Source organism: Zalophus californianus, chromosome 3 (assembly GCF_009762305.2).
Source record: "Zalophus californianus isolate mZalCal1 chromosome 3, mZalCal1.pri.v2, whole genome shotgun sequence".
Taxonomy (NCBI): domain Eukaryota; kingdom Metazoa; phylum Chordata; class Mammalia; order Carnivora; family Otariidae; genus Zalophus; species Zalophus californianus.
In genome coordinates this window covers 187058310-187069969 of record NC_045597.1, presented here as the reverse complement: position 1 = coordinate 187069969, position 11660 = coordinate 187058310, and the positions used below count along the sequence as shown (strand labels likewise).

At 50.8% G+C, this 11660-nt stretch overlaps 1 protein-coding gene and 1 long non-coding RNA gene across 2 annotated transcripts; one reads left to right on the top strand and one right to left on the bottom strand.

The window, feature by feature from the left end:
- Positions 1-2197: 2197 nt before the first annotated feature.
- On the bottom strand, positions 2198-3472 carry TEX44 (testis expressed 44). The gene has a single exon (XM_027590532.1). It carries the CDS (start codon positions 3460-3462, stop codon positions 2341-2343), a length of 1122 nt encoding a protein of 373 aa, XP_027446333.1. The 5' UTR covers positions 3463-3472; the 3' UTR covers positions 2198-2340.
- Positions 3473-3728: 256 nt separating this feature from the next.
- LOC113919306 lies at positions 3729-7682 on the top strand. Its single transcript, XR_003518949.1, has 3 exons — positions 3729-3883; positions 3994-4092; positions 7607-7682. It is a non-coding gene; the product is annotated as an uncharacterized LOC113919306 (long non-coding RNA).
- Positions 7683-11660: the final 3978 nt, after the last annotated feature.

Sequence of the window (11660 nt, the reverse complement as noted above, 5' to 3'; positions counted from 1 at the left end):
GGAGAGAGAGCAAGGGGGCCAAACCTACCAGAGCTAGTGAGAACAAGGGCCTCTGTCTTTGCAGGAAGGTGGCTGAGCTGCCTGGGAATGGAGCCAGCAGGGGGGTGGTGGGGCCAGAGCTGGAGAGACAGACAGAGCCCTGAGGACAAGGCTGAGCCCCGGATCCAGCCACGCCCACTTGGCAGTTGTGCTTTTAGGCTGATCCCTTCAGCTGCTCTGGTTTGAGTTTGGTTTCCGTCCCTTCCTTCACCTTCACCTTGGCAGTCTCTCTGGGGCCGTGCCTGCCAGAGAGTGGCACTTACCCGGTTCAAAAATCGTTTGCGGAAAGCATTTGGGGTCTACGCTGGCAACGTGGTCACCCGTCCTCTGTTCTGGGCTCAGGTCAGGTTGAGCTGGCAGCCGCCCTCCCCAGCTAAGCGCTCCTCAGTCCTGCCTCAGCTGGTGGTCCTGTCCCCTCCGCTGGGGGGACACCACAGCTCCTGTCTTTCCACACCTGACTCAGGTGGTCCTCCGGAAGACCCCGATTCCTGGGATCTGAATGGACAGTCTTCCTCCTCTGAGGGTTTTGCTTTCACGGTGAGGACGGTTCATGTCTCACTGACACAAAGTGGCAGCTCCTCAAGAAGAGGGGGTAGACACACCTGTTCTGTCTTTGCACCCCCTTGGGGCCTGGCATCCCACTTCCTCATGGGAGCCACCTGCAGGGTAGGGGTGGCAAAGGTGTGCCGCTGGGGCTGGGCAGGTGACATCAATCACTATGCAGGCCAGGTGCGTCCCTTTAAAGAGGGCAGCTCGACTGCAGTTCCTCTGAAGAAAGAAGGCCCCAAGGTTTTTTTTTTTTTTTTTAAGATTTTATTTATTTGACAGAGAGAGACACAGCAAGAGCAGGAACACAAGCAGGGGGAGTGGGAGAGGGAGAAGGAGGCTTCCCGTGGAGCAGGGAGCCCGATGTGGGGCTCGATCCCAGGACCCTGGGATCATGACCTGAGCCGAAGGCAGACGCTCAACGACTGAGCCACCCAGGCGCCCCAAGGCCTCAAGGTTTTTTAGGAGACACAGAAATCTATTTTTTTAATCCATAATTTTATGTTAAAATCTCCTGGTTTTTAAGTATTAGCAATTAATACACAATTTGAGAAACACTGTATGGGGCAAACAAATACACTGGTGGCCGGTTTCCGACCAGGGCTCCCACTTGCCGATGGCTGAATGAACAAAACCGCGGCCAGGGCTGAGGCAGGGAGGTGTGCGGGGTGGGACCCGCATTCAGTCACCGGGCCAGGGGCAGGAGTGGGGTTGATGTGCCGCTGGAGCTCTGCTCACCAAGTCACGTGACTGGCGTGGCACCCTATCCTGCCAGGTGCTCCCTTTCTAACGTAGACATTTATAAAGAAACCTGGGTCTAGGGTGACCAACTCGTCGCAGTTTGCCCGGGATTTTCTGGTTTTACATCTGAAAGTCCCACATCCCAGGAACCCTCTTAGTCTCAGGCAAACAGGGACCGTTGGTCCCCCTACCTAGATCCTGCTCCTGCCCCGTGCCCAGCCTGCTGGAGGAGAGTAATGGCAGCTGTAATGTGTGAGCTCGTTAGGTGCCAGACGCGAGTTAGGCCCTGCATTGTTTCCCTTATGTCTCCTAAACATCCTCATGGTGTGGATTCCTTCTCCGTCCTATGGGTGAGAATCGGAGGTTCAGAGGGTGAAGCGACTTGCCCACGATCAGGAGCAGCACCCGGGTGTGAACCCACATTGGTCTGGCTCCATCTTCTCAACCTCACTTGGGGGGGGTCCCAGCCCGCGACACTGGCAGGGGCCCCCCCAGCCCATTACGCCAGCAGGCCCCCCCAACCTGTTATGCCAGCAGCCCCCCCCCCCAGCCCGTTACGCCAGAAGGGCTCCCCAGCCTGTTATGCCAGCAGGGCCCCCCAGCGCATTATACCAGCAGGGCCCCCCCAGCCCGTTACACCAGCAGGGGCCCCTCCAGCCCGCTACACCGGCAGGCCCTGGGGAAGGGGCAGGTCTCACTGCCTCAGGAACCCACTCACCTGGTTGGAGGTCCAGCCAGGGTCAATGTTTGCAGGTCTGAGGCCCCCGCGCCTGGCTCCCCCATCCTGCCAGGCTCTGTCTTTCTGGACTTCATCCCCCAGGCCCCCTGAATGGGACAACCCGAGAAGCCCTCAGGGGACACCTTTCTGAGCTTAGAAAATAAACACTTGCCAGTGCTTTATTGCCCGATCTGGGGAGAGCGAGCTAGGGCAGGGGTGGGCAAGGGAGCCGGCATGAGGGTGCCAGGGCTCTCAGAGGCTGCTGAGCCAGTCCTTCGGGGCTCCCTCCATGGGGTTTACTCAGAGTTTGGGCCGGTGTGGGCCTGGCCGGGAAGAAGGTGGCTGGTCAGGTAGCGCATGGCCGAGCGGACACCCTCTACAGTCCTCTGCTCTACCCTCTCCAGCATGTGGGTGACGAAGCGCAGGGCCGAGCTAGTCCCGGCCATCAGCCCAGAGGAGAAGGTGCTCTCCAGGATGCTGGAGACGGAGCGTAGGCTGGGCCCGGTGCTGTGCAGCAGGTCGGTCACGGAGCTGTGGCCGGAGGCCAGGAGTGCCGTGGCCATGCCCATGGTGGTCTCAGACCACACTAAGATGTCTGCCAGGGAGCTGATGGACCCCTCACCTCTGCCCAGCAAGCTGGTCATGGAGCGCATGTAGGTGTTCTCCTCGTTGGCCTCGTAAAGCCTGGAGTCTAGGGACCTCCTCCCCAGGGCCATCTCTTGGGGGCCAGGTGAGGGCAGCGTGCTGCCTCCTGGGGATGGAGGCAACTGCTGAGCCTGCAGGTCCCCCGAGCGGTCCTCCAAATCCCCCGCAGTCACTCGCCAGCACCCGGCTCCCGGCAAAGCTTCAGTGTCCGCGTTCAAGGCCTCCGGACCCTCCGATCCCTCCTCAACAGCTTCGGTGGTGCTGGTGGCCTGACTGCCAAGCTCACCATCCACGTCTGCAGCGCTCACGATGGGCTGAGCATCCACGCTACTGCGGAACTGTACCTTAGCCCTTGGGGTAGTCGGAGCTGACTCTCGTTCTCCGCCCGGGATACCTGCCATTTGTGGTGTCTCTTCCGCCAGGGAGTCACGCAGGGAGGTCTGAAGGGGACCCTGAGTCACGCCGGAATCTTGCACCTGTCCGTCGCGTGCTGCGTCCTGGGGGCTCGTGGACGTCTGCTGAGCATTTGAGGCCTCCGTGGGCTCCTGGCTGTGTCTTTCAGCAGCTTCAGGTCTGTCCTTGTCCCCAGATGCTGATGTGGGTTTGGGGGTCACCGACTCGACGGATGACGCTACAGCACCGTTAGCCACTGGGGCATCTGCAGGGAGGGGGACCTGATTTTGGGACCCCTCTGTAAGACTGTCCATGGATCTGCTGTCGCCATGTGTGCAGATGCTGGCAGCTCTGGCCTCTCCCGAGGGTCTGCTGGTCATCTGGGCCCTCTGTCACTTGTGCTGGCTGAGGGAGTGGCCAGGGCCCTGCTCGCCTTGCTCAGGCAGTGAGGTCACAGGGGGCTGTAGGCAGTTAGCAATGTCATAGGTACTTGTGCAGAGAGGGTCCTGGGCCTCTGGAGGGGCTGCCCTAGTGGGCTGAGTCCACAGGACACTTTATTCATTAAAGATTTTATGTATTTATTTGAGAGAGAGAGAGAGAGAGAGCGCACACCAGCAGCGGGGAGAGGGAAAAGCAGGCTCCCCGCGGAGCAGGCTCGACCCCAGGACCCCGGGATCATGACCTGAGCCGAAGGCAGGCGCTCAACCAACTGGGCCACGCAGGCGCCCCGCGGGATAATTTATAGCTGAGTTTGCAGGTGCATAAGGAGAGAACGGCAAATGTTTTGGGGAAAAAGTGGAGGTGTGTATATAGGTGCAGGTGCTGGTGCCCACAGGAATCATGGGACAGGGATGGCGGTTTATTGATTAACATTTAGTTATTAACATGTTATTTATTAACATTTATCTAAGTGTTAGAAGGAGCCAGTCCCAGCACCTCTCTGTCCACGCTGGTGACTCAGGACCCGGATTTGGCCAGTCTTTCTGCAGAGAGTCAGTCTCCCAGCAGTGGTGAGTAGAAATAAGTGAAGGCTAAGGGCCTGGGCAGCTCCTAACAACAACCATCTTTGGTTGTGGGGTGCCATAGACTGAATGTTTGTGTCCCACCCCAAAATTCATAGGTTGAAAGCTAATCCCCAATGTAATAGTGTTTGGAGGTGCTTAGGTCATGAGGATGGGGCCCTTATGAACAGCATTGCTGCCCTTATAAAAAGAGTTGTTTGGCCCTCTCCTCCGTGTGAAATGCAGCCGGAAGGGGGCAATCTGCAAACCAGGAAGCAGGTCCTCACCAGACACTGAACCACGTGTGCCTTGATCTTCGACGTCCCAGCTTCCAGAGCTGTGAGAAATAAATTTCTGTTGGGGCGCCTGGCTGGCTCAGTCAGTGGAGTGTGTGACTCTTGATCTTAGGGTCGTGAGTTTGAGCCCCACGGTGGGCGTAGTTTGCTTAAAAAAAAATTCTGTTATTTATAAGCACTCCCCGAACTTGCCGCAGTCCATAGTGTTCTGTAATAGCAGCCCAAATAGACTAAGGTAGAAATATGTGCTGAGAAGTGGGGGGCTGCTGTAGCAAACACCCAAGCATGTGGACACAGCTCTGGAACTGCATATCAGGCAGAAGCTGGAAGTGTCTGAGCTAAATGCTCAGAAAAGCCTTCACTGAAGATCTTTAGGGGTGATTCTGGAGAGAGCTAGGAAGGGAAGGAGAGCTCTGGAGAGAAAGCCTCAGTTTTCTCAGAGAACCCCTAGTAATCCTGAACTGAACGTTGGGAGAAATATGGATGGTAAAGGCATTTTGACATGGTCTCAGATGGAAACAAGGAACATGTTATTGGAAACGGGAGGAAAGGGGATCCTTGTTTTTTATAAAGTGGCAAAAAACTTAGCTGAATTGGGTTAGTGTTCTAGTGTTTTCCAGAAGGTAGAACTTGTGAGTGATGCAATTGGAAGAAGTTGAAGCAATTTCTTTCTTTTTTTTTTCCACTGAGGCATTTCATTTGCACGTATGATTTACATCCCTAGAAAAAGAATCCCAAGAGCTTCCCTCCTGTGTGTTTTCGTCTTGCTTCTTCTTCTTCTTCTTCTTCTTCTTTTTTTTAAAGATTTTGTTTATTTATTTGACAGAGAGAGACACAGCGAGAGAGGGGACACAGCAGGGGGAGTGGGAGAGGGAGAAGCAGGCTTCCCGCGGAGCAGGGAGCCCGATGTGGGGCTCCATCCCAGGACCCCGGGATCACGACCTGAGCCGAAGGCAGATGTTTAACGACTGAGTCACCCAGGCACCACCTTCGTCTTGCTTCTTGATGGTCCATGATGCCAGCTGGGGTTGTCCGTGCAACTGGTGGGATGGAAGCAGATTATTCTACCATTTTTCTAGATCTTTGAGTTATATATACATCAAATCTGGGGCTCATCACTCCAGACTTGTTTAACCTGCCCCTGAAGTTCACAACAATTTTCCCAGCACTGTGATCATCAGTGACTTCAAATTTGCCCATGTAACCACGCTTCGTCATTACAGTTAGAAACCAGACGATGACTTTGGAGCATGGCCTAATTAGAACCTGGCGTTTACCTCTCTTTTCAGCATCATTAATGCTCCTGAGAGCATCTGCCAGGACACTCATGCGCACCATTACGGTGGCACGGAAAGAGCAGAAATTGAAGGAATTTCTAGGCAAAATGTTGAAGGTGTGGCTTGGCTCCTCTGACTATAGTAGAATTCGAAAGGAGGGAAATGACTTAAAGATGGAATTATTAAGATAAAGGGAACTAGAATGTAAAGACCTGGAAAATTCTCAGTCTATACATACTGCAAAGAATGAGAAAGGGTGTTTGGATTTTCATGGTTTCAGGTCTCACATTTAGGTCTTTACATCCATTTTGAGTTTATTTTTGTGTATTGTGTTAAAAAGTGGCCCAGTTTCATTCTTTTGCATGTAGCTGTCCAGTTTTCCCAGCACCATTTTTTAAAGAGACTGTCTTTTCCCCATTGTATATTCTTGCCTCCTTTGTTGTAGATTAAGTGACCATATAAGCGTGTATTTATTTCTGGGATCTCTATTCTGTTCCATTGATCTATGTGTCTATTTTCCTTTTTTTTTTTTAAAGATTTTATTTATTTATTTGAGAGAGAGAATGAGATAGAGAGACAGCATGAGAGGGGAGAGGGTCAGAGGGAGAGCAGACTCCCTGCCGAGCAGGGAGCCCGATGCGGGACCCGATCCCGGGACTCCAGGATCACGACCTGAGCCGAAGGCAGTCGCTTAACCAACTGAGCCACGTAGGCGCCCTGTGTCTATTTTCCTGCCAGTACCACACTGTTTTGATTACTATAGCTTTGTTGTGTATCTTGAAACCTGGGATTGTGATGCCTCCCGCTTTGTTCTATTTTTTTTAATTTTATTTTTTTTAAAAGATTTTATTTATTTATCTGTCAGAGAGAGAGAGAGAGCACACAAGTAGAGGGAGAAGCAGGTTCCTGCTGAGCAAGGAGCCTGATGTGGGACTCGATCCCAGGACCCTGGGATCATGACCTGAGCGGAAGATAGATGCTTAACCAGTTGAGCCACCCAGGCGTCCCTAGCTTTGTTCTTCTTTCTCAAGATTGCTTTGGCTATGCAGGGTCCTCTGTGGTTCCATACAAATTTTACTATTATTGGTTCTAGATCTGTGGAAAACACTGTTGATTATTTTGATAAGGATTACATTGAATCTGTACATTGCTTTGGGCTGTATGGACATTTTTTAGTAAACTCTAGGCCCAGTGTGGGGCTTGAACTCAGGACCCCAAGATCAAGAGTCACATGCTCTACTGACTGAGGCAACCAGGCGCCCCCATTTTAACAATATTAATTCTTCCATTCCATAAGCATGGAATAGCTTTCCATTTTTAAAAATGTTTTATTTATTTATTTGAGAGAGAGAGAACGCCAGGGGCAGAGCAGAGGGGGAGGGAGAGGGACAAGCAGACTCAGTACTGAGCACGGGGCCCCATGCAGGGCTTGATCTCATGAGCCTGAGTTCAGGACCTGAGCTGAAACCAAGAGTTGGAAGCTTAATCACTGAGCCAACCGGGTGCCCCCCACCTTTTTTGGGGGGAATATCTTTCCATTTTGAGCACGTGTGTTTGGAAGGGAACACTAAGCGTGTGGCCAAGCAAAGATTTAATATCATCAGAGCTGTCACTCCCTGAGTGCGAGGGCAGGTGAGGGGGGAATGCAGATCCGTGTCTCGTGTCTGAGGGGTGGCCAGTGTGGGACCCGGGCATGAATGCCGGGCACAGCCACACATCCCAGGCTCTATTCCCTGCACTCCTTGTGACACAGGATGAACAATCCCCATTTTCTCCCTGCTCAACTGGGCTGGAAGGGTGGAGAATAACAAGAGAGCTATAAACCCCTGAGTATCCTTTGGAAAAGTGCAGACCCAGGCAAGCCTACTGGGGCTTATGCTCTTTGTTAAGAAGGGGGCTGGAGTGGAAGGTTGCAGCCTGTCACACCTGTGCTTCCCCTGGGGTTCTCAGCTAACAGTTAGTGACTACTTGCCACAGGCAGGAGAAGGAGCCAAGCATCTAATCCTTCCAACTACTCTGTTGTCTGTAGGTAAGTATACATCTATTATTATACCCATTTTACACACGGGGAAGCTGAGCCTCAGAGGGAATAAGTGACTCATGCAAAGTCACACCATTAATAAGCACCGAATCTGGGTTTTGCACTTTGTCTGGCTTTGGAACGCAAGCTCTCTCCAATGCCCTCTTATATCCAGGGTGGGATAGTAAAAATACTGGATGACTGGCATGGTAAGGACACTGGATAATGCAGACAGAGGCCTACCATAATCGCATCACATCAGTAGGTAACAGCTGGTGTCACTTCTCCCGAGCACCAAGCTCAATGCTCATTAAACATTTCTTCTCCCCATGAATACCCTGCTGCCATGTCAGAGGTCAGAGGGCAAACCCAAGTTTGTTGGGGTGGGGGGGACCAATTGGTACAAACTTGTACCTTGTGAAAGAATCATGGAGAAGACTGCTAGTTGCTCATCCTAGTAGCTCTTCTTCTTTATTTTTTAAATTTTTTTTAAAGATTTTATTTATTTATTTGAGAGAGAGAATGAGAGAGAGAGAGAGAGCATGAGAGGGGAGAGGGTCAGAGGGAGAAGCAGACTCCCTGCTGAGCAGGGAGCCCGATGTGGGACTCGATCCCGGGACTCCAGGATCATGACCTGAGCCGAAGGCAGTCGCCCAACCAACTGAGCCACCCAGGCGCCCGCCCTTCTACTTTAGTATCACAATCCCGATTTTATTCAGGGTGGCTCTGTGCTCAGCCAAAAGAATGCATTGCCCAGCCTTCCCCACAGCTAGGTAAGGGCTTCTGGCCAATGAGATGCAATGGAAAGTATTGAGTGGAATTTAGAAGACTTAGAAAAGTCTCTAAGACTTAGAGAAACTAAGTGCACAGCAAGTTCAATGACATCTGCCTGACTCCAGAGTGCAGACCGCCCCCCTCCTACCCACACTGCCCTGCCTCTAGTTAGTAAGTTCTTGATGTCACCTCACGGACAGCCTGTGGCCCACTAAGACCATCGGGCACTCTTCATAGGCACTGAAGCCAAGCTCCCTGTCCTCCCCTTCTATTGGAGTTCGACTTTTGATTCTATATGTTGTACTCTACACTTACCCTTGTTAAATCTCGCATGCCTTAAAAATCTGTGGCAAGGAAAGATAAAGTAGAATAAAGAGGGATTAATATCAAAGAGCAGAGAGGATTGTTAAAATTTGGAGACAAAATATTATTTATTTACACATAAATATTAAACAGTATTGGTGTAGAACATAATGTATATCTATTCTGTTATACGTTTTATATATATATATATATATATATATATGCACACATATATGAGAGAAAATATATCTAAGAGTTTTTTCCCTTAATTTAGTTCAAAAGTTTCTTGCCTTTATTAAGTAGTGTTCGGAGGAGGAAATTAGTCTCAAAAATGTTGCCTTTGGGGGTGCTTGGGTGGAGCAGTTGGTTAAGTGTCTGACTCTTGGTTTCAGCTCAGGTTATGATCTCAGGGTCCTGGGATTAAGCCCGGCATTGGGCTCCACCCTCAGCGGGAGTCTGCTTGAGATTCTCTCCCTCTGCCTATGCCCCTCCCTTTGTGCTACCTCTCTCTCTCTCTCTAAGTAAATAAATAAAATCTTAAAAAAATGTTGCCTTTGATTTCTTTCCCACTCCTGTTTTGTAGGGACAATGACTCTCCTATTAAATAAATAAATGTTCTCATTTTAGGGTAAACCCAGTTTATGGACTATTATGCAGCTCTATAAAGCCTACGTAGACACATGGGAAAATGCTTGTTAAATAATATTACTCTAGGGGCGCCTGGGTGGCTCAGTCATTAAGCGTCTGCCTTCGGCTCAGGTCATGGTCCCGGGGTCCTGGGATCGAGCCCCGCATCGGGCTCCCCGCTCAGTGGAAAGCCTGCTTCTCCCTCTCCCACTCCCCCCTGCTTGTGTTCCCTCTCTGGCTGTGTCTCTCTCTGTCAAATAAACAAATAAAATCTTTAAAAAAATAATAATATTACTCTAAAAAGCAGGATACATTATTGCACACACACTATGTGTATTTGCCAACACTCTCAGCTGGAAGTGATGGAAACCCAGCTCAGACCGGCTTAAGCTCAAGATAATAAAAAATAGGGCGCCTGGGTGGCTCAGTCGTTAAGCATCTGCCTTCAGCTTGGGTCATGATCCGAGGGTCCTGGGATCAAGTCCCGCATCAGGCTCCCTGCTCAGCGGGAAGCCTGCTTCTCCCCCTCCCACTCTCCCTGCTTGTGTTCCCTCTCTCGCTGTCTCTCTCTCTGTTAAAAAATAAATAAAAAATCTTAAAAAAAGATAATAAAAGATGAATTTGTTCACAGAAACCTATAAAGTCTAAGGGAAAACTTCCTTACAGCAGGGCTCAATGGTAATGTCAAGATTCAATCTTCTGTCTCTCCCTCTCTTGGCTGGTGCTAGATTTGTAGGAAGATGTCACCCACGCTCAGGCTGCCAACGGCTCTGGGCCCATGAGTGGCACTGCTAGTTATGTGGTTTCGGCAAACCTCAGGCCTGAGCCTTGTGGGCTCCTGAAGCCATCTCTACAGCCCAGGGACCACATCCTGGTTAGTCAGGCCTGGCGTGGGGGCATGGGGTCAGCCCCACTGACACAGAAGGCCTACAGGGGGTAGCTGAATGGGTCTCCAAAGGATTTTGGAGTGCTGTGACCAAAAGAAGGCAGATGCATGCTGGGTGGGAAACAGACAAGATCCACTGTATGGTGAGCACAGATATGTAAAAGGGGGTCCACTAAGACAAGCTGACAGGAAATAAAGCGAATTGCCCAGCAGCTATTCCGATTACTGTAACAAAATCAGAAAATGCATATAAGAAATAATTAAAGGGGCGCCTAGATGGCTAAGGTCATGATCTCAAGGTCGTGGGATCAACATCCCCCCCCTCGGGGGGGCCCCCCCCCCGTGCTCAGCGGGGAGTCTGCTTGAGATTCTCTCCCTCTCCCCACTCACACACTCTCTCTAAATAAATAAGTGAATGAAATCTTAAAAAAAAAAAAAGAAATAAGTAAATAATAAAAAGAAAAATCACCCTAAGCAATAGGGTGGGCTCAGCTCAGTGAGTGGGAGGTCTGTTATCCCAGCCCATACAAACTCACACACACATACACACACGTCCTTCAAACACACAGAAATGCCTGATTAAATACTGTTCACGATGGATTAAGTACATAGCAGCACTACGAAGAATGGGAGGTCTCCAGGTTCTAGAAGGGTAAACTTAACCAGGAATGGAGGTGGGGATTGGGGTGAGTATAAACTGAGGTCAGGGTTTGGGGACTTTCTAATGTCAGAACAGGAGCTGTGACCTTAGGGTACAATACAGGGTGCTGTGTGTAGAGAGTTTAACACACAAGCTGGGGCCCTGGGTGGGCTGCCCCCCATCAGTGAGAAGGGCTCCAGCAAGGCTCTGCCCATTAAACCAGAGAGACAACTGGCTGTCTACTCATCCTTGGGTGGGAGTTAAAGTCACATGATAATAGGAAGCTTCTGCCTGCTTGGAGTGTTGGTGTTGGAATCGGACCCAGAAGCGACTGCTTCCCCATAACCTCAGGCCCCATAACCGGTCCACTGAGCGCTTTTCTTCCCAGCGAGTTCAGGCGGGCAGCTGGAAACCAGCCTCAGTGGGATTATTTACACCATGGAAAGTGGCTATCAATCAGGTTTTTTTTTTTTAAGGTTTTATTTATTTATTTGAGAAAAAGAGAGAGTATGAGCAGGGAGGGGAGGGGCAGAAGGAGAGGGAGAAGCAGGCTCCCCACTGATCAGGGAGCCCGATGCTGAGGCTCGATGAGGGGCCCGATGCGGGGCTGGATCCCAGGACCCTGAGATCATGATGTGAGCCGAAGGCAGACGCCTAATCCACTGAGCCACCCAGGCGCCCCAATCACGGTTTTGTTTGTTCCCAGGGAACTGGTGGTTTATGGGCACACTACTGAATCAGATGACAATCTTTT